At 45.3% G+C, this 21,652-nt stretch overlaps 1 protein-coding gene across 2 annotated transcripts in view; it reads right to left on the bottom strand.

Annotated features, from left to right (window-relative positions):
- Positions 1-21,652, bottom strand: part of LOC308573345 (unconventional myosin-X-like) — a 76,900-nt gene that overhangs the window by 50,300 nt on the left and 4,948 nt on the right. The window contains exons 2-8 of one of the 2 annotated variants that reach the window (XM_081170179.1): positions 9,815-9,913; positions 8,415-8,573; positions 4,119-4,306; positions 3,583-3,717; positions 2,718-2,842; positions 2,344-2,357; positions 1,395-1,479 (exon numbers count right to left, since the gene is read on the bottom strand). In XM_081170179.1, coding sequence (XP_081026305.1) covers positions 1,395-1,479; positions 2,344-2,357; positions 2,718-2,842; positions 3,583-3,717; positions 4,119-4,306; positions 8,415-8,573; positions 9,815-9,913 — 805 coding nt within the window. Of the gene's footprint in view, positions 1-598; positions 780-1,394; positions 1,480-2,343; positions 2,358-2,717; positions 2,843-3,582; positions 3,718-4,118; positions 4,307-8,414; positions 8,574-9,814; positions 9,914-21,652 lie in introns of those variants that run through there. The other variant, XM_081170180.1, reaches the window with a different exon arrangement.

Consider the following 21,652-nt stretch of genomic DNA (forward strand, 5'->3'; position numbering starts at 1 on the left):
GCCCTCGAGAAAATCATGCCTCTGTTAACTGTCCAAGGACATGGTTAAGTACAGAAACTGGGCTATTGATTCTGTGGGTAACGCAGGTGTCTCCCTGCTCCCTTCTGCACTCGTCTCCTACAAGAGGGACGAGTAGGCCTTAAACAGGAAATACAAGGCATCATTTAAATACACCGTCTCAAGAGTGGACTTGAGATATGATATCCCTTCTTGAAGTTGTAGGAGAAATGCCATTCACAAACTAGAATTCTGAGTTCAGGACTCCACCATTAATTTATACAGAGCAAGGGTGCGTCAGGGGCCAAATCCAGCCCTCTAGGCCTCTCTGTCTACTCTTTGGCGCTCTCCCCAGACCATACCCCGCCCCTCACTGGTCCCTCAAGTGTTTCTGTCTAGAATGAGTCCTGACAGCGCCTCTCACTTGCCTGGGTGGAAGACAGAAGGGTCTTTGTGTGAAAACTGGCCTGCTGTATAAAGGTATCATTTACACCTGCTGTTCGACTTGCTTTCGCCTCTGGCTCCACCCACCACTGGCATGTGGCCCTCAGAACATTGACTGGAAAGGAATGTGGCCCTCGGGCTGACAAAAGTTTCCCACCCTGGTGTAGATTTTTATCCTTAAGATTCTGAGCCTGTTCCTCCTCTGAAACCTGGGGTATTAGCCTGCTCTCTGAGCCACTCTGCCTACTGCAAGAGTGGGGATCCTCCAGCCCTCCAGGGGCTTCAGTTTGGTCTGCAAGGCCAAACCACACCCACTCATCCATCAGCTGACATCAGTGGTGACTTCAGCAGATGAGCGGGAGGACAAGGTTTAACCCTGCACTGCCTGCCCACATGTCCCGTTTCCAGCAGGGAACACTATCACACAGCAAAAGGCAGCAAGATTTAATCTCCACTTATCAGCTGATGGGCGGAAATTAAAGCCTTCTCAAAATTGCAGCTCGCGTGCTTCTCCAGCTAGCAGCAGAAGCAAGAGGAGGGGAAGAAGAATCAACCCTGCCCTCCCCTCTGCCACCAAGCACCAGCTCACAGGAGAAGCAGCACTTTTGAGAAGCGCATTAAGAAAAACCCCTGGTCCAGTTTCAGCTGAAATGAGACTATGGGAGCTGCTTCTCCCATGAGCAGGAAGGTGGCAACAAGGGGGAGGTGGGGGGAGGCTCTTGTCCTTTGCTTGGCTGCTGCCACTGCGCACAGGAGAAGTGCACAGAGTTCCAGTCCTTTGCAAGCCTCCCTCCCTTGTTTGAAGTTCAGTGGCGAAAGGATTTTGAGTCAAGCTTGGCTCGTCAGGAACCCTAATAAGGATCTGGCCCAAAAAGGTTCCCCATCCCTGCCTGACTGCAAGAGATTGCTCTTCTCATTGAATGAGAGAATGCAACTTTGTGAATCCTCATTACCTTTGTGTTCTTCGCTGACACCCGCTAACAAGGCATAGAAGATATGATAATTACGTTCCTCCGGGTTCTGGTGAACAACTCTGTTCTGAAACAAAGAAGAGTGAAGGGTGTGTGACCCCAAAGGCACACACAAACTAGCAGAGCTCCTGGCAATGAAATATGTCCTCGACATAGGAGGAAGGGCAGCCACTGTGCTCAGCCCTGTTTCTGCTACATCAACAGCATGAAAAGAATCCAGGTACGTGTGCGTCGCCACATACAGTTCTACATGCAATATGTCCTGGGGTCTATGCAAGAATGAGGGAAGTCCACACCAAAACCCATAACCAGTCACTGTTTAATCTCCGTTTCCATGCGCCAAATTATACCCCTCCTTGAATGGGAGGACTGAGGTCTTGCGCTGTCTTCCTTCACTGCCATTTTCTTGTTGCTGCTCCTTCACTACTACTGGAGCCTCTCTCCCTTTTTTCTTTTTGATTAATTTAGCACCATTTCATCCATGCACTTTCCGACTGGGACACGTTGCTCATTTGCCTACTTCACAGTCTCAGAATCTGACTACTCCCTTTTCCCTAGCAAAGCAAATCAGCCTCACTCCTCCCTTTTCAGTACTGTCTTGTGTGTGGGTCCATTAGTGCAATTGCATAGATGCAATTCCGCAAAACAGGACATTTATTAATAACAGAGATGTTCAAGGATGAGGAAGCATATGTATTATGGGAAACTCGTGGTTCTTTCTGAGACGGTGAAGGTTTATAGTGAAATGAAACCAAAAAAAAGGGAATATAGCTTAATGTAGTGCAGACACACCAGAGTTTCTACTGAGCAGAACTTTTAGGGGTGTCGAGACAGTACCCTACCTAGGAGTAGCCATCATAGCATCTCCATATCATCTGGACATTGTGAAGGGGCAAAGAAGAGGGGCACGATCAAAATAAATTTTACTCACCTTCTCCAATAAATCTGAGCAATGAGTTAAGGAGGAAGCAATGGTACGATGGCTCCTAGAAAGACTTCCCAATGTCTGGCAAAGAATCTTTCAATGACATAGGAATCTGGCCGCAAAGAACTCTGTCCCCAACTTATATGGACGCGGATTGTTTCACTCCTGGATTCTAAACAGTTAGAGAGCTACCCTCTTTTGCAAAGGAAAACTCAACACAGAATCGGAAATGAGCTGGAAAATGGGGAGGAAGGTCGCCTTGCCTGACATGATTATACCCTGCTAAGTCAGCAGTGGAGACACAACCAGCTCACCAGCTCCGCTTGGCCTTGGGTGTGCGCTAAGGTAATCAGGGATAAAACCACCAAAAAGAAGGATACAGTCAGTGACTCTCCCACCCTGGATATGCCCATGCTGGGAAAAGTGCAGCTGGATGAACTTGCCAAAGCGACTAGAATTGTTGTTGTAGACTGTCTTGGCATTTCCAAAAGCCTCCAGTACTGGGCTAGGAAGGAAGGAAGGAAGGAGATTAGTAGTGATGTTTGGGGTGTATAATAAGGGTAGACTGCACTTTATTTAAATCTAGGCGTGTTTACTGTGCAGACCTTTCAAATTTTGAGGAACTGAGCTCTCTCTTAACAAAAACTACAACTCCCTCCAAAAAACACAACCTTCCAAGTTTCTAGCCCTCATGTCTGCAATGACAGACTTGATATCTCCAAAGTCTGTGTTTACTGCAACTTGCTCCTCCCCCTTGACCAGCAGAAGCAGAATCAACCAAATATACGTGAACATTTTCAATTAATGTAGCTTATACATGCTGCACAATCCTGCTTTTCTTAGTGCACCAAGCAGTCCCACTTATACATGTTGGACACCTGAGGAAATGGACGTGGAAACAGCCACCAGAAATGAGCATGGCAGGCATTATCGATTTCCTATCTTTGCTCCCCTGGTTCAAAACAGCACAGACCTCTGACCTCTGAAGGGTACCTGGAAAAAGTCAGGCAGATGGATTCTCCTTATCAAGTGCAGAAATATTCCAAGGAATAAGGACTTTTGCTGGACACTCTCTATGCATTACAGCCCCCTAGCTGAAAAAGGAAGTTTGTGGGCCGTAACTAGAAGGCAGGCAGTTGGGAAGCTGCAGTGTCAGTCCCACCCCTTGTCCGTGACATGGCCCCCTGAGAGGAGACACCTCCAAACCGCACACTCACGCCAACCCTGTGCTGTGTGGGCTTATACCTGCTCTCCATGATGGCCTCCTCCACATGTGTGCTCTTCTCTGACGCAGGGCCGCCCAGTGAGGTCTGGCTCATGGCTGACAGGAACTTCAGCAGCAACTTGGTGCTCTCTGTCTTTCCAGCTCCACTTTCGCCACTGTTAAATGGACAGCCAAAACAACCTGCTCAGGACAGCACCAACCAAAGGGAATGCCAGCCTCAATGGCAAGTCAGAAAGAATGGCTCCAGAATGTACGTGCAGCACTCCCCCCAAAATCCCGACTAATGGTTGGGGAGATGTTTGCTGCAAAGAGCATAAAAAGATAAGGAGAGCCTTGGTGCAGCAGGCCAGCTGTCCACCCTGGTTCAACAACTGGTATTCAGAGGCATACGGCCTTCAAGAATGGAGGTACGACACTGAGAGCCTTATCCTCTGTGAATTTGCCCGATACCTTTTAAAGATGGCGGCCATCGCTACATCCTCCATTGCTTAACTATATGCTATGGGGGGGGGTGCTTTGATTCGTCTGCCCTCCTGATCCAAAGTGCCTCCCTCACCTGATGAGGACGCATTGGCTGTCATGGCGCCTCCACAGGCAGCTGTAGCACTCGCTGGCTGTGGCAAAGATGTGGGGTGGCAGCTCACCCAGACAGTGCTGGCGGTACAGGTCAATGGCATCAGCATCATACAATCCAGCGATGGGCTTGTAGGGATTCACAGAGACCAAGATGGAGCCGATGTTTGTCTGGAGGAGAAAGCGGAAAGAACAGCAAAATAAACAAGTGGTTTTAGTGAGCTGCTGGGGACCAACTCCATACATTTGTACACATGCGCTTCTGTAAGAGCCGCCACCCACCGTTTGCCACAAGAGGGCAATATTCTACCTCCCTCCGGGCACGTTGAACCCATAAAATCTGACAGTGCTCAAATGCTAATAAGCTCCATACAGGGTGATTTGTTTCAGTCACCTTCTTGCAAATATCTACATGAATTGCCATATTATTACAGATAGTTCTGTTTGTGTTCAGGGCAGCCAGAGGCCTTCCAAAAAGAGACGCAAGCACAGATCTTGTAAGATCAACAATCAGAAATCTCCCACCTATCGCACAGTTTGGCCCTCAGACCTTCTGGAGAGGATAAGGAACATCAAAGGCTATTATATACCTGAGGGTGGAAAGGATCCATCATTCTCAGGACAGAAATCAATGGTTTTAAGTGGAGGCCAGGTCTTGAAAGAAGGCTTAAAAGGACTGAGCCTCTTCAGCCCAGCCGAAAAAAGAAAAGAAAAAAAGGGAAGCTAAGAGGGTACATTACAGCTCTCTAAAAATAATTGGAGGGAGATAGCTATTAATGTAGAGGGAGACATGCTAATTTAGGGTACAGGACATTACTGAGAACAAGAAGAAACTATTATATAAGCTGCCCATTCAACAAAATGCAGGGAGCATTCGAATGGTCAGAAGAATTCATATTTGGGAAGAATCTCCCTAGGGGACCTTCAGCAATGAAGATTTTTTTATTAGGTTTTTTTTTAATGGAGCTAAGTACATTTCAGGGATGCTAAATGATGTACCTGAAGTTTCACTGGAGCCTACCAGGGTGGAGCAAGAATGTTCCCCTCCTATTTAGTGCCCCCCCAATTCCTTCCTCAGAGGTAGAGATGACCACAACTGGAGATGGGACATTAGATGGACTGTACTATCGTGCTCAAGTGGCAAGGAAACTTCTATGGGATTCTTAGGGTTTCTTGACAAGTCATGGCCTTGGGCTGAGGGGAAGCCTCATTTCTGTAAGGATTGGGCAGGGAATCATCCTTGGCTTCCCGTTCCTTTCTTTCCCTGTATTACTCCTTGGCCATGCTTTGAAGAAGCAGGACACCACTGTGCAGGCTTGGCTGAATGGGAGTCTGCCCGGATGTTTCTGGGAGTGGGGTGGGCAAAGAAAAACACTGAAACGGGGAAGCAGGATAGTTTCTCAGAAAACAAGAACAGTGCCTGTACATGTTGCCTCATGTGTCAGGTTCTACAAGATGCTAGAGATGTACTCTTCTTGAAAAAAGAAAGCAAGCTGGGGAGCTGGTGGTTATGTTTCATGGTGGTGGTGGTGGGGACTGCTCAGTAGTCTTTAAGTCACTTGGCCTGGTTCACTGAACAAGCAACCATGCAGGAGCACAATGAGAAAATCTACTTCATCTCCTCCTGCTGCAATGCTGCTCAGAGCTAAGCCAATGTTACATCCAAATCCAGGCCTGTGATTTGCCTCACTCCAAATAAACCATGAACTCTAACCAAGGTTTGTTCTTGGTTCATGGTTTGTTTGAGGGAGGCAAACCACGACATAAGACCAAAGGCATACGGTGTCTTGATTTTCGGTAGCGCGGCAGGAGCAGGCCTGGTTCTGGTGTCAAAAAATATAGTTCAGCATTGTGGGAACAAGGCTAGCTTCCTTCTTGTGCACCCCTCTCTTCCTCCTCTGGCACAGTCACAAGAGGCCATCAAGAGAAGCTTTCAATTCTTGATTAAACTGCATCTTGCTATGACATCTGAACCTAGCTAAGTGTGCTTAATTTTAAATATGCTTTGTTTGAAACCCAATTTCAAACCATAGTTTATGAAGCTGGCTTGTTTCAACAAACCATAGTTAACCATGCGGTTTAGATGACACACTAAAACTGTGGCTAACTGAAAACAGAAGCTAAAGCTTCCAATTCCCTCCTCCTGGCTATGCTAGAGGAGAGGTGGAAAGTGCACATACTGAAAGCTCACTGCAACTTGCCACGCTAAACTCTGGTTTACTCTGGCAACCAGTAAGTCTTTCACATTTCAGAGTGTAGTAGCCCCATCTCTGAGGGAAAATGAATTATAGCAGAAAGAAGGTTTTTTTATTGTTGTTGTTGGCTTTTTTTAAAGAAAAGATCAGTTAAATTTTCTATAATCTCTTTTGCCCCAAGGTAGAGCTATGGGTCTGAAATGTGTCAGGACTTACTGTCTCTCACAATAAATCTTTAAGCGCCTCCTGGGATTTAAAAAAAATATCCACAGGCATACATCCTCCTGCCTAAATCTTCTCTCAGCCCACCATCTACAAAATGGGGATAATAACACTGAATGTACAGGGTTGTCACTGGATTACTGAAACCAGATTTTACAAGAGACTCTGAGCTACTGCTTCTGAGTGTCTTCACACTCTCCCCTCCTTGGAAAAATCCAAGTAAACCATGTATGGTGGGGGTATCATTGCACTGTGTGTGTGTGTGTGCTGCCTGTACCTTGCATCGCTGCTTGGCAGGGATGGGGAAATGTACAGTGCAATCACATCGTGTCACATACTATCTGTCTTAGATATTACAAGAAACAGAGAGCAGGAGCAGCCATGGTGCTGTGTCTCATGTAAGTTCTAGGATGCCCCCAATACAGTGTCTGCGAAATACTCTCTGATCATTTAAACATATACTGGTATGCAAATGCTAATTATTATTCTATTTCCCTACAGCAAAGAGAGAGATGGGGGAGGGAGGGAAGAAGTAGCAAACTGAGAAATTAGGGTAGGCAGTTGTCAAAGGGATGTTCAAGAGGGTAAGATCCGATTGTAAAGGTCTGGGCAGTAAAGAGCTGCTTGCACAGGGAACACTTGAGAGGTTGCAGGATGGAGATAGACCTGGGTCAAGAGAGCAGAAAGAGAAGGCATGTCCATCACGAGACAGCAAAGATTTATTACTATGCAATACAGACTTTGCAACTTCCTTGTCTGCCCAAAATGGAGAAGATGCTTCCCAGAAATCGGGTCACTTAATTGATCATTTACTGGAATACAAGATGCATACAGTCCTGTTGCCTTAGTAACTGTTGCTATGCAACACAGCCTAAGATCCACATTTCAATATCAGAATTTGAACGGGCTTGCACACAGGTAAGAAAGAAGGAGGAGCATGCCTCATGGCCCTTCTCGCAGTCCCAGGTAATCTTGCAAACACCATAAATGGCACAGAGCCCCCTGCATCTCTCTGCCTCCCGTACACAAATCCTGAAGTAGGATGAAAGAGGACGTTTACTGCCTCTGGTGCACATGTCTGTCATTCAGCCTAGGAAACCTGCTCCAGGAAGAAACACCTGGAGCATCTTCAATGCCAGCTGCTGAGAGTCCTCTTGCAAAGAGAACCAACCACTGATGGCATGGCAAACATTGCTGCATTTCTCAGCTGCAGCAGCCCAGTAGCTACTCCTGGACACTCAAGCCTAGACTAGGCATTCAGTAAAACGAGGTAGCTTCCAAAATGGCAAAATAGAGTATATCACTATGGAATGCAGATGATGGGATAGCATTTTTGAATTCTTCCTTTCGTAAAAATGCCCCTTGCAAGTAGAAAACTAGTGCCTACAGAACAGGCTAGGGTAAAAACTCTTTCTCTGGTGTGCTAATTTTGGGTAGGTCTTTTTTCAAACTTATGGGCTTTTCCTTTTACTATAGGGAAGCATTAAAAACAGCACTCCCATATTTATATGTGTGTGTGTGTGTGTGTGTGTGTGTATCACTCCCCACCTGCAATCTGAAATGGTATAGTCTATTACACACACACAAAATCTGCATGTGTAGACAGGGCCTTAGCTGTGCCTTATACTCAGCATAAAATCCCCTTGTGATGCTGTGTTCCAAATGTGTGCAGAGAGACCCAGGAATACTAACTTGATTCAGCCCAAGTACAACCAGGACGAGACACAGACTCCCGTCCAAGCCATGGTTAAGAGGGCTCCAAATCGGGTGAGATAGAGTAAAGGACAGCCGTGCAGCTGAGCTTTCTTTTCAGGCCACTTCTGCTCTGGCTAGCAAAGAATCCGTCTGCTTTGGTCACTCACATAGATGTGGTCCTGCTGGTAGCGCTGGTGCAGATTGAGCAAAATGGCCGCCTCGTGCAGGTCCCCCAGCATGGACATGTCCTCCACCCCCTCCATACTCGACCGATGCATCGGCAGGACTTTCTCTCTGGGCACGGAGGCCCACGGGTAGCAGAACACCTGGAGGGAAGGAAAAGATGGTGCATGTAGAGATGCAGGATTCTGTGGGGGGCTGTAATTCCTGGCAGTTGATCAGTTGACAGTAAAAGGAGTGCAAGGGTATAGAGAGGTAAGTAACAGGAAATGGGAGGGGTCACCCCCTCTTCTGTATTTACCTTGTCCTTTCGCATCTATTTTAAACTTTTATTTCTACAATAAGTAAAAATTTAAAACCATGGGTGGTATTCAACCAAGTTTTACTCAAGAGCCACTGAAATTACTAGGCATGACAAAGTTTGGTCCTTTCATTTCAACAAGTCTACTCTTGAGTAAAACTTAAGCTGAATGCCATCCTACATGATTTATACACATTGAGCAGGATTTGATGAATGAGTCCTCTCAGTGAACACATCTGGATTCACCACTGGGTGAGTTCACCCAGCAGTGAACTGAAGTGACTCATTGTGTTTTACAAGCAGAGACATCTTTGTACAGATGAGCTTCTTACCTCCACACTTTGCACTTTTAGGTGTGTACCAATTATCTATATCTGTAGTTACCTATATCAGAAGGGGAATCAGAATACAAAATTTCTGCGCCTAGAAAGTTTGATAGCTAATGGCTTGGAAGAAACCCCACCCTTCTGCCACTCTCTTAACAGGCCCCAATAGTTGGAAGTAACACTATAAAAAGAACTGATCTTCATGAAGTCATTTTGTCTTATATGCTATGGGAGGGTCTGAGAAAGATGCCAATCTCCCTTCCTTACATAAACCAAAGAGATTATAGGAGAAAGGAAGGTGGAAGTGGACTGACTCCGCATCCCTACAGGGATTATCACCAATTTCAGAGGCAGCCACTTTTAGAAATGCTAAGAGGTGTGAATTGCTTGCATACAGCTGCTTCCAAAGCCTTCAGTCTGTCTGGCTTTTGCAGACGCCTCTCCAGAGCATCTAAGTGCTTTGTGGCAATGTCAACAAGCAGCGGTAATTCAAGGAAAAACCAATTTGCAAGCCTTAAGAAAAGGAGAACAAAGCCTTAAGAAAACCTGTACCTGCCAAAGCCACCTAGGGAAGAATGCAAAGAAGGTTTTTTCTTTGTAACTTGGCAACCTTAAAGGTGCTGCATATTATGGCCACAGGAGAAGGGAAAAAAAGAGTCTCCTGAGCCACCAGCTTTTATTTAGCCCAAATGTGCAAGGGAATGACCTGGAAGGTTTCCTTTGGCGGCTCATGAAAATGCTGTGTTTTCATTTCACTTACCTCGCCATAGTCCGAAGTGAAGAGCACGGATCCATCAACACAAGAGCCAACTGTGCAGGGCTGCAGCCGGTCCTGCTCCTGCAGCCACACACGTGTTCCCTGAAACCAATCATAGCAGGATTCAAGCCATACGCTCTACACCTGACCACACTTATCTGTGCACTCGTGAGCATATCTACCCTAATGTTGCTTCCTGCAATTGCCCTCAACCATCAGCGGAAGCAGCCTCCCTTCCAGAAATGAAGCCTGTGGGCTGGTTCACACATGGGCATCTCTGAATGACTGCAGCAGTTAGCCATGACTGGTGTGGAGGAGCCACCAGAGAGGGACTGTCCCTAGCCCAGGTGCCACCTTTAGGACAAAGCTTTTCAACGGCGTCTGTTCACATATTCTGTCATCAGATGGCACCAAGTCCTGAAATGGTGAGAAATCAGGAAACATGCATGCCTACACAGGCTCCAACTGCATCATCACAGGGAACATGGTATCTTGTGGTGGGGTTTTGTTTTGTTTAAATTTCTGTAGCAAGCTGTGAAAATGTAGAGTGTGAGACTTTACTGGCTGACTGTAATTGCTGGAAGTGTAGCTCCCGTGTTCAATTAATGCAAGAAGTGTGCACAATGGGGGCGGGGTTTGGGGGCCAGGCCCTGTACCCCACCCATTACACATGCCTCCAATGCATCTTCAAGCATACACCTGCAGGCACACTGCAGACAGGCCCACACATGCCATGAATGCTGAGACCTAGTCAGTAAACAGGGCTTAAGTTCCTCCCGTTGCTGCAGTCTACATATACCAGGTCTTCCCAGGGCCCACCAAGCTCCCACACTGCCAATGAAAACTAATAAATGAATAGGAGAACCTACCCACGTACACATTCCCTTCATACCTGCATTTTTGTAAACATTGTTCACTTGGGAAACTGCATAGCAACATTTTGATAAGTGTGAATTTCAAAGGATAGCTGTGCTTCAGTTTGCGTATCATTCCATAAAGTGCAGATTTGACAGATTTGGCTTTAAATGAGACCTAAATGAGACCTCTCGCATCCCCAGATGCAGCCCTTCCTCTCTCCCAATCACATCTCTTACACAACTGCCCCTACATTGTTTCCCTCCCAATGTACCTCACAGGGTCTCATGTGAGGCTAAAAATGCCACTACAGTGGTACCTCGGGTTACATACGCTTCAGGTTACATACGCTTCAGGTTACAGACTCCGCTAACCCAGAAATAGGACCTCAGGTTAAGAACTTTGCTTCAGGATGAGAACAGAAATCGTGCTCTGGCAGCGCGGCTGCAGCAGGAGGCCCCATTAGCTAAAGTGGTGCTTCAGGTTAATAACAGTTTCAGGTTAAGAACAGACCTTCAGAACGAATTAAGTACTTAACCCGAGGTACCACTGTACTACCTCCTTGGCAGGAGGTGGGATGCAACTGCAATATTTAAAAAATACTTCCCTCACCACCATCTTCCTACATGCAGCTTTGATGATCCTCAGGCAGACATTTGTGTGGAGAAAAAGATAACATAAACTGGCAGTGTGTAGGTAGTCAGCAACGGTTCTTACAGTCACACAGTGACTGGGGAAGGTGCTGTGACAATTGTAGAAATGGCTGCTGGTTGCAGCTGAGCACCACCAGTGCAATACACCTTCCCACAGGAAACACAGCCCCCTGCTTGGCCAAGGACAGGTGAGGATTGACCAGGTTTAGGAGGGAAGAGCTCTGTGAAAAGGTCCCCACACAGATGGTCTCCTCTAAATACTTGTTCCAGATCCTCCTTTTAAATTGTACATATTTTACCATCTTCTCGAAATGAGGAAATTGAGCAGAAATGGTAAACAAGGCCATCCGAGGCGGGGGGGGGGGGATGAAACCAAATTGGGGGCTTCCCCTGACCTCCAAAAGATACCACTCGATATACACACTCAGAAACATGTTTCCTAATTTGCTGCTAATAAAAGCAGCAAATGTCCCTCTCTGCAAACAGGTCACGCATTGGAGATGGGACTTTTGCTCTTCCCTCAGAGGTCAGACATGACTAGAGTTACAGTAGCAGGAAATATTGATTTAAACCCAGTGTGCAAAATCAGAACAAGCAAATTCTTACTTCTAAATGGTATTCAATGAGTTTTAACCGCTTTGCAATAATACAATGCAGCAATATCAGTGTTTTTTCTGGGGGGGACGCAAGGGTACGCATACCTCTAAACATTTTGTGAATCTAAGTTTGGCCTCATTGAGGGGCGGTATTTCAATATGAGTAGGAAAATGAGAGTACCCCTAAACATTTTTTTAAAAAGAAAAAAAGCACTGAGCAATATGTTCCGCAACCCCGTGGGAGAAAATGCAACTCACGAGGGCAGCTTGGAGAACAGATGCAGCAAATCAGTGAAGAGGTTAGGCAACCCCTCCATTTTTCCACTCCACGTCACTACCAAATTGTGTGGCTTCACAGAAATGTTAGAGGGAGAGAGTATGACCTACATATGAATATCTTTACAGCATTTTTGTCTTTTAAAAAAAGTCTAGCAAAAGAGATTTAATATCCAACTTGATGAATATCAACATTCAAATCATGTCTAGCTCTGCACCACCTCAAAAGACATTTCAACATGAGGCAAGAAGAGCCAGCCTAGTTTATGGGAAACCTACAGAGGAAGGATTGATTGCAAAGCCACTGCGGTTATCAGCAGAAGGGCAGCCTGGGTGGGGGGGGCTGGTCGAGAGCCAGGATGCTACAATGCAAGCTATGGCAATGAATGCAGGGAGCCTGCTTCCTTTATGCCTCTCCATGGTGATTTAGCTCATGTTTGTTCTTGGTTGCAGATGAGCTGCATGACTAGATGTACCAGAAGAACCTTTCTCCTGAAGACACCTCAGGGTCTTGCAAAATTCCAGAGTTTCATGGGATCCTGACTCAAGAGCTAAAAATGTGTCAGCTTATGCCCGTGGTGCACAGTGTACTTGAAAAGCTCAAACACCAGAAGATGAAAAGGGTGGGGAATGTTGGGATTTTTCATTTTTTTTAAAAAAACCACTTTCAATTTGGTGTCTGGCCTGTGACTTGAGAGGTGATGGGAAAGGCTACTCTCTGCATGCTTTCTGTATCACATTTCAATGGTAAGCACTTTACTTTTTTATTTGTTGAGATGTGTTAAGTCACAACAAAAAGATGACAAATCAGGATACAGGGTGAAGTCACTCAGCCTTGGCTAACATGGCTAGCAGAGGCTCTCCAGAGCTCAAGCAGAACCTATTATCTGCTGCTTAATTCTTTTAACCAGAAACACAAAGAATTAAATGTGGGACCTTCTGTGTGCTTTACAAGTGAATGATGGTCCTTCTCTCGACTCTGTTTCACCCATGGTAGAAGATGTACAGTGAAAGACTCACCTGGGGGTACACTATCTGAAGCAGGAGATAGATCCCTGTTCTGCCGTCTTTGGTAGCAGGAGTCTAACACCCTGGGCATTATGGCGCATCTCTTGGGGAGAAATCGAGTATTTTGAACCACTACAGTTGGCATGTGCCAACAAAGAGCCGAGAACCAAGTTCCTGCCCTGTGGTTTGATGGCCACATTACAAGACTTTTATCAAAATTGCTAACCTATCCTCCTGGCCTCAGCATTGGGGGAGGCCTACAGTCTCCACATAAGGCCTGAATCAGGTTTCAACAAATGCATCTTCTGATTGATCCAATGGATCATGAATAAGTGATGGATACATATAAACAGAAATTAGCTAATGGAAGCAGGAGTAAGAGCACTGCCAGTGGGAAGAGCATCCACTATACCCACAAGAGAAAAAAGGGTTATCTGATCAGTCCCCAAGGAAGGTTTGGAGAGGAGGGAATCAATAATGGCTTTCAGAAAGGGAGGCCACACCACATGGATCGTAGATGGGGACTTTCATTTATACTTCTCGAACAGCATTGCGCTTCCACAGCCTGATCTCACACCCATCATCATCATCATCATTATCACCATCACCACCTTGCCTTCTGGTCTTCCCCTGAACCTCGACAAGCATGCCTTCCCTCTTAGGCTGGATACCTGTTGCCTCTCTTCACACCAAACAGAGCCTGTCTTCAGCCTTTACATGCTCCCTACTGTCCCGTCTCGGAAATGGCTCAGCCACACCTTCAAAACAGTTAATAGTGTGACAAGAGAGCATGAACTACCAATCAGGAGTTGACCAGAGGAAGCAGCTTGGTGAATGGGCCAGGATGATGAGCTTTTGCAAAATGGAAAGAAGGGATATATGGGAAGAGGCAGAGATAGGAGGCAAATCAGCAGGAGATGAAGCGCTCCAAAAGTAAGGGCTAGCTAGAAATTTCATATAAGCTTCAAGGCAATAACACTTCTAATAACAAGGCAAGGAGACTTCTTAAGTGGTCAGTTTTGCAATAATGGGATGCCCTTGCAAACACATTTAGAAACCTGCAGAAGGAAAAACGGTAATGAATACAGTATACAGGTTTTATCCATTTGTTTGGCACTTCTTTTCTATTGTGTGAATACTGCATTTCATAACCACTGCAATGTTTTACTGCGTGGGAAAATCTTCTGCTATGGCTCTCTAGAGTTGCTTTGAGAGAGGGGGATACAAGAGTGTACAATAGTTAGAACTGACTCATGGTCAATGATAGCACTATTTTTTGTGTGTGCGTGACATCTACCGTATTTTTCGCTCTATAAGACGCACCAGACCACAAGACGCACCTAGTTTTTGGAGGAGGAAAACAAGAAAAAAAATATTCTGAATCTCAGAAGCCAGAACAGCAAGAGGGATCATTGCACAGTGAAAGCAGCAATCCCTCTTGCTGTTCTGGCTTCTGGGATAGCTGCGCAGCCTGCATTCGCGCCATAAGACGCACACACATTCCCTCTTAGTTTTTAGGAGGGAAAAAGTGAGTCTTATAGAGCAAAAAATACAGAACTTGTTTTTAGTCTAGGAATAAGATTTGTGCTGAAACAGGTACTAAGTTGGCATTCATAAGAGAGATTGAATTAATGATGATGGCAGAGCAATAGTCAATACCTCTATGCTTATTCATGATTATCTTCAGTTTCACATTCATTTTTATTTTCTGTATTATTTTTTTTAAATAGCACCATCTGTTAGCTTGACATGCTCAGATACTCTTTTTCCAGCATTTTCCAGCTAGAATTTATCCCTTTACATCTTTTAAGTGGAACCTACTACTTCTGCTCACATTATATACACCCAAATGTAATTATATATGTGATACTGCCATGCATAAACTAGGTTTATGGGACAGCAGAGAAACCAAGTACAAATTATCCTGCTCCTCTCTGTGTCAGTGTCATTTTTTTCATGGTAGAGAAAGGTGGGTTGCAGGGGACTGCAGCAATTCCCAGTTTGCAAGACTAACAAATCATGAGATGATATACCTTCTTCACTTTCAAGAATGAGACAACATACATACCTGCCTAAAAGAGCAATTGATATGAAAAAAGGGAGGCTGCCCTGTCAGCAAGCAGCAAGGAAATAACAAGGGAGATGAGAAACTCAGGCTGCGCCATCAGTGGCTGCAGGTCAGGGCGAACCAGCTGACACCGCCCTTCCTTTCTTGGAGGTCTTCCCTGCAGCAGAGACCCACCCACTCTCCTCAGCTGTGCTTAGCTTGCAAATCCAGGCAAGGTCACAGGCAGCGAGATCTGGCTGGAGACTCACCGCCCCAGGGAACAGGAATCAAGCAATGCCTTTAGACTAATCTAATTTCCAGCTCCCTGATCTACTGGTTCAAAAGTGTCCTCAGCTGTAGTAGCAGCTGCATCTACTCTTCCCACAAATGGCAATATGGGGAATTGCTTAGTAGTCGCCTTACTGGGATCTTAAAGCGCTGCAGGTGAGCTCCCGTGTCACCCTTCTGCCCAGATCCACCAAGTGTTTGCACCTTACTGAGCAACCCTGCATGTCCATTGTGTATCAAGGCAACAAGGTTTGCTGGAGCAAAGAAACTGGGGAGGTTTTTTTGCTGAAGAGTGGGCATTCAGGGTTCCCTTTGACATTCAATTCCACTCTGCTTCCACACAAACTCTGCAATTGCTTTGCTCTCTGTCTCTCAAAAAAAGAAAACACAGAGCAACATCTATTCAGTCACCTCATTGCAATTAACGTGCAAATGCACTCCTCACTGTTATCTACAGTGACAGCATGTCGCATGGGGTCAGCATCAAAAAAATCAAAGTAAAACCATTGCCATCTTCTTACATACGCACAAATTCTGATGAGTGGATTGCAAGAGGTAGCCTGTTTGGAAAGGAGCTCTTGTCTCCACACTGATGACTCCCCCTGAACTTTTCTTACCTCTCCACAATCTAGAAGAGGTGAGAATTCAGCTTACTGTACTGTACTCAAAGGTCTGGGAAGGCAGGTTAAAATTCCTTCCACGATCCAGACTTCCTTGATGACCATGACAGTGGAGACAACTCAGCAGCATGGTATTAAGATGCCTGGTGCTTGATGCTACTTTCAAAGGCCCTTTGGTAGAATTCTAATATGGATAATTTATTCTAATTCGTACACTGAGCTACACCAAGCAGTTGTTCCATCACTGAAAATGAGGAGAATGTACAGATATTTGCTTCCATCTACATAGACACAAATGACAGCTCTCTCCTGGCCCATCAGACACTCTCCCAACTGTTGATGCCTTTGGATACTGAACTGTGTCAATATAGAACCATTTCTGTTTTAAGGATAGTTGACACATGAATGTTCGTTGTGTGGTTAGCTCTACATCAGCTGGTGGCCTGCATGCATGAATAAGTTGTTACAGGCATCGAATAGTACAGGCAGAATGTATATACCACTTGAAGCACAAACCAGTTTAAACCAACAGCACTATCCACATGACCAATCAGGATAGAATAAATTGGGGAGAATGGGGAGAGAGAATAGGATTGGGGGGGAATCCCTCCCTCACCCTGAATGCATTTGATTGGTTGCTTTTTTATGGGATTCCTCATCATGCACATAAACCCTACATGTGTACAAATAATGTAGTCATGCAACCAACTGAATGGGTGGGGTTTGCAGTTACAATTCAAATGCCTTAACACACAATCTCAAACTTCACAGGCTGGTCAAATCAACATTACAAGCATTAAATAATCAAGTGACATCCCCTGGAAGAGACAATCCAGGATGAAGGCAAAGGCATACTGCCCAGCATCCTCCCTTTGGTCTGGGTGGAAAGGTTTGGGTCACTCCCACCAACTCCCCAATAGGCACTCAGAGGCAAGGTTGATGTCTAACACCTTGACAGCCTTCCTGTAGCCACCTTGCTTGCTTCGTCCTCTAGACCCATGGCCATTTTCCTGGCTGTGCCCCACTCCTCCTGTTGGCTGGACAAAGTCGTCTGTCAGTCAGAACTCATTGGGGTCCAGAGTTCGAATCCCCACTCAGCCATGAAGCTTATTGGGTGATCTTGGGCCACTCACCATCTCTTAGCCTAACCCCCCTCACAGGGTTGTTGCGAGGATGAAATGGGGGAGGAGGAGAACCATGTACACCACCTCCAGCTCCTTGGAAGATAAAGGGGGTATATAAATGTAATAAATAAAATAAAATAAATAGTGCATATGTGGGTGGTGGCCAACAGGGAGAGAAATAGGACGCGACACTCTGTTGCTTCCAGGCTACCCGACAGGGTTGGTGCTGGAGTCAATGGCGCCATCTGCCACAGCCTTTTCCTAGAACTGTGCATTGCAAGTCACCATAAGGCATTGCCTGAGTTGGGGAAGGCTGCTGCATCTGCTGATCTGTGGCAGGTGCATTCATGTCTTTGGGCAATCCATTGAACACATCGCCAACATCAGAGTTTTGTGCTAACCAGCTCACCTGGCCATGTCTGAAGGATGAGGGTTAAAATAAAACATATTTAAAAATTATGAAAGCCGGAAATGTTTAACAGCTGCTTTTTTGCTTCAAAGCCAATAGAGTATTAGAACTACATGGCTTCCTAGCTTTATATTTCTTAAAACATCTATTCACTACTGATTTCCTTTGTTAACACACAAGTGAAAGGAGGCCAGCAGTTTAATCAATAGTCTGTTCAGTGCCCCCTCTCCTTTCCCCCGTTTTTTAAATGAATGTTTCTCAGATTTGGGTCATACTCAGATCCCATTGCAGATGTGACAGAATTATTTTTGTCCACTTCAGACTTATAGGTCTTTTATTCCAATTTCGTTCAGCTTAAGCTGCTGCTTCTTTTTTCCACGCTTGCCAAAAAGAATTGTATCTGAACCTTTCTCAGCCATACAAACAGCTAGTAGAATAGAAGAGTGGGGCAAAATAAGAAAAAGCAGAACAGTGTGTGTCACTGGCATTGCACTGGTTGAAGATATTTGGTTCCAAAAATGACATGCGTTTCTATGGAAAACTATCAAATTCTCAAAATACAGCTCTCTGGACTTTAATTATTTAATGTTATATTGTTTTTGTTTCTAGAGCCTTCTCTGATGAAGAGGCTGAACACCTACTTTACAACACTGGCATGTCAAAGGAGCTTTCGATGAATCCACGTGCCTGGTTAAAAATGGCGAGTGTTCTTTAAATCCCACCCAGGGCTCCGTTCCACTCTCTTTCTTTGTGACTATGAACCAGTCATGCACTACACACTTTCCTCCATTTCTGTTACAAAGAGTAGCATTTTGACTTTGATCTTATGGGATGTTCATCATTCCAAGAGTTCTCTCTCTCTCTCTCTCTCTCTCTCTCTCTCTCTCTTGTGCCATACTAGGAAGATCTGAGCAGAGACACATCTGCATTCAGCATCTGAGCTGAGCACCATCACAAGCTTGGATGCTCTGGGCACAACAAAATAAGATCTGGGTGAATGTTCCAGCTGTTATTTTCATAGGAAGCTATTAGAATGATAAGCATTAGCAGGGAGCTCGTTTATAGGTAAACGTGGGCTTGGTGGAGCTGCTGCGAGGCAGCCACACATTTCTGAGCTTCTGCATGAGCACATTGTATGGAGCTGTGCCAAAGTGCTTTACTGAAAGACAAGGTGCATTTGCAAACTGCATCCCTCCCCCATCTCCTCGCATAGATCAGGCCAGTCACATTTTCGAAAGAGGAGGGAGCGCACGCCCGTTGGCCGGTTGGCACGAAGCATCCTCGTCAGAGCTGTGCTGGCTGCTGTTGTTTTAAACACCACAACGCTACCCCTCCAGGGTGACATCAGCTCCGTCCTCAAGACGGATGGTTTTACGATTCGTTCTAGCAAAAAGGGTGGGACCAAAGTCAAGCTAACAGGTTCATGATTTGTTGGATCCGCCTTTCTCCCTTGCCTAAGAATAGATGCAAGGTTCATTCCCCCTCTTGTCCCCCAGGGAATCGCAAATGCTGGAAGAGGACAGAAATGAAATTCAAGAATGACCTTGGCAAAATTCAAGCACTGGAGCTCTCTGTAATGGGGAAAGAGAAATCCAAAGGGAATGAAAGCAGTAGATGTCGGACACAAACCTACCCATCCCAGCCTCCAAGGTTTTAAAAAATCCAGATGTACATCGGTGTGCGGGTGATTAGATAAGGGATAGGAACAAACCAAGGAACCTAGATTCATGATCAGCTATTGCTTTTTTAAATAGGGGTCCACTTACATGTCAAAACACAGACAAAGGTTTATTAACCCTCTCCTTGCCAGGGTGAGCAGGCTCTGGCAAAGCTCTCAGGCAGCCTGGTTAGCCACTGTGAGAAGAGGGTGCTGGACTAGATGGGCCCTTGGCCTGATCCAACAAGCAAGCTCTACTTAGGATCTTATTGTGTCTCCTCCTGATGAACGTTAGCATCTTGGTCCAAGTCACTAGCAAAGGGCTCATTAGTTATATCCCTCTCTTTGTCATGAACAGCCACAGAAACTCTACTAAAATTCTCTTGCAACTCAGCATCTCAGTTGTGTTTGCACAAACTCTGGAAGAGCTTCTGAAGGTGAGCAGACGCAAGTTTTGGACAAGACTCCAGTTGCTTTGCCTCAGAAAGAGGGGCTCAGAAGGTGCATAATAATGGGAGCACATCCCAGGGATCGGAGGCCAAGGGGGATGCTATGGAGGCCAGCCTGAGCTGCTGGGCTGCCAGTTGTTTCTTCCTAACAAAAGCTGTGGTCCACTATATTTGTTAATTGTTTATTGCTAATGTGATGGGACCCTGTTGGATTCACAATGTAATAACTAACCGTACTACCCCACTTTGCAATTACTCCAAGTGTTAATAGACAAAGGTGGCACAGAAAGCAATGCAATGCAACAACATTAAAAACAAAAAGCATTCCCAAACACCTACCCTGTGTTCTTGAAGAGATATTTCTTATATAATTGGAAACTTAATTTTTCAGAATGGTTAAGTAGCCTTACAATGAATGACGCATTGGTATCTTTAAAAGGGGGTGGGGAAGGAGTTAGAAATTCTTAGGAGCTGATTCACTTCTCTGTCCTCTCCCCAGCCAAATACTCAACACTCATTAACTTGCCACCAAATTTGTGTATTGAGCTGGTGTCTGGCAATATGAACCACAATGAGTGTTTTACATAGGAAAATCTTGATGTTGCACACAAGTGAAAAACACACACATGTGAAATAAGAACATAAGAAGATCCTTGCAGGATTAGGCCACTGGCCTATCTACTCCATATATCCTGCATATACAGTGGCCAGCTAGATGCCCATGGGAAGCCTGAAAGCAGGACCTGAACGCAATAGCACTCAGTCTTAGATTGTCCCTTTGATTGTACCCCAATTTCTGAATGCAAATGCAATTGCCCAGCCAATCACACTGTATGCCTCCATATCACATTTAATATCCTTCAAGTGCCCATAAGGAACCTATTTGATCACCCCTCCTGAGGCTTTTCTTTCTGGCCCATGTTATCTTCCCTGCCATATATCCAAAAAGGTGTGTGTCTTGAACATAACAATTCAGTTCTAGTGAGATATACTGGTTAGACCAAGGAGGTTCTCAGCCATGAATTGCACTGGGTGACCTTGGGCCTATTTCTCTCTCTCTCTCTCTCTTTTAGTCTAGTTTACCTTCCAGGGTTGTTTTTAGTATAAAACGGAAAACCCTATACTCTCTGGAGGAAAGGACTGGGTTGTAATAAGCGAACAAATAATAATTTGTAATGTGTAATAAGTGAAACAATAATAATTAGTCTTGTGAGATCAAACCAACATCTGGTTCAGCACTATTACATCAAAAAATGGGCATTCAGATAAGGGCAGTCAGTGCCACACTCGCCTCCTGAGTTCAGCGGGGTTGTGTGGTGCCCTTAAAATGTTGCAGACAACAACTCCCATCATCCTTGACCATGCTGGCTGAGGCTGATGAGAGTCATAGACCAAAACATCTGGAGGGCACTACATCTCCTACCCCTAACACACACACCATCAATCATCCCTGTCTCTAAGGAAGAGAGCAGTGGGGCAACCATCTCCCTGGCCAAACATGCCCCATGTACAATAACCCAACCTTCACTTATGCTGAACATGCTTTATTCCCTTCTATGGTGGCAAGCTACTTGTTCGGGAGCCAAAAGAGTCAACAAAGGGGTTTTAGACACAGGTTGTTCCCTGCTCTGTGGCTCCACCATCTTCTCAACCAAAGAAAAGTCACTTGGGAAGATGATGGCGTAAGGAAAAACGCAGCCACCTAACTCCTCAGAGAGCTAAGCGAGGCACAAAGTTTTGGAACATGCAGACAAACCCTCCAGACCAGAAATGGATGACGAGAGCAGAGGAGCAACTTCTTTTTTTTTTTTTTTTTTTTTTTGCATTTTAAAATTTTATTAGTATTCCATATATGTACA

This window comes from Podarcis bocagei, assembly GCF_964188305.1.
Source record: "Podarcis bocagei genome assembly, chromosome: 1".
In the NCBI taxonomy this organism is placed as follows: Eukaryota; Metazoa; Chordata; class Lepidosauria; order Squamata; family Lacertidae; genus Podarcis; species Podarcis bocagei.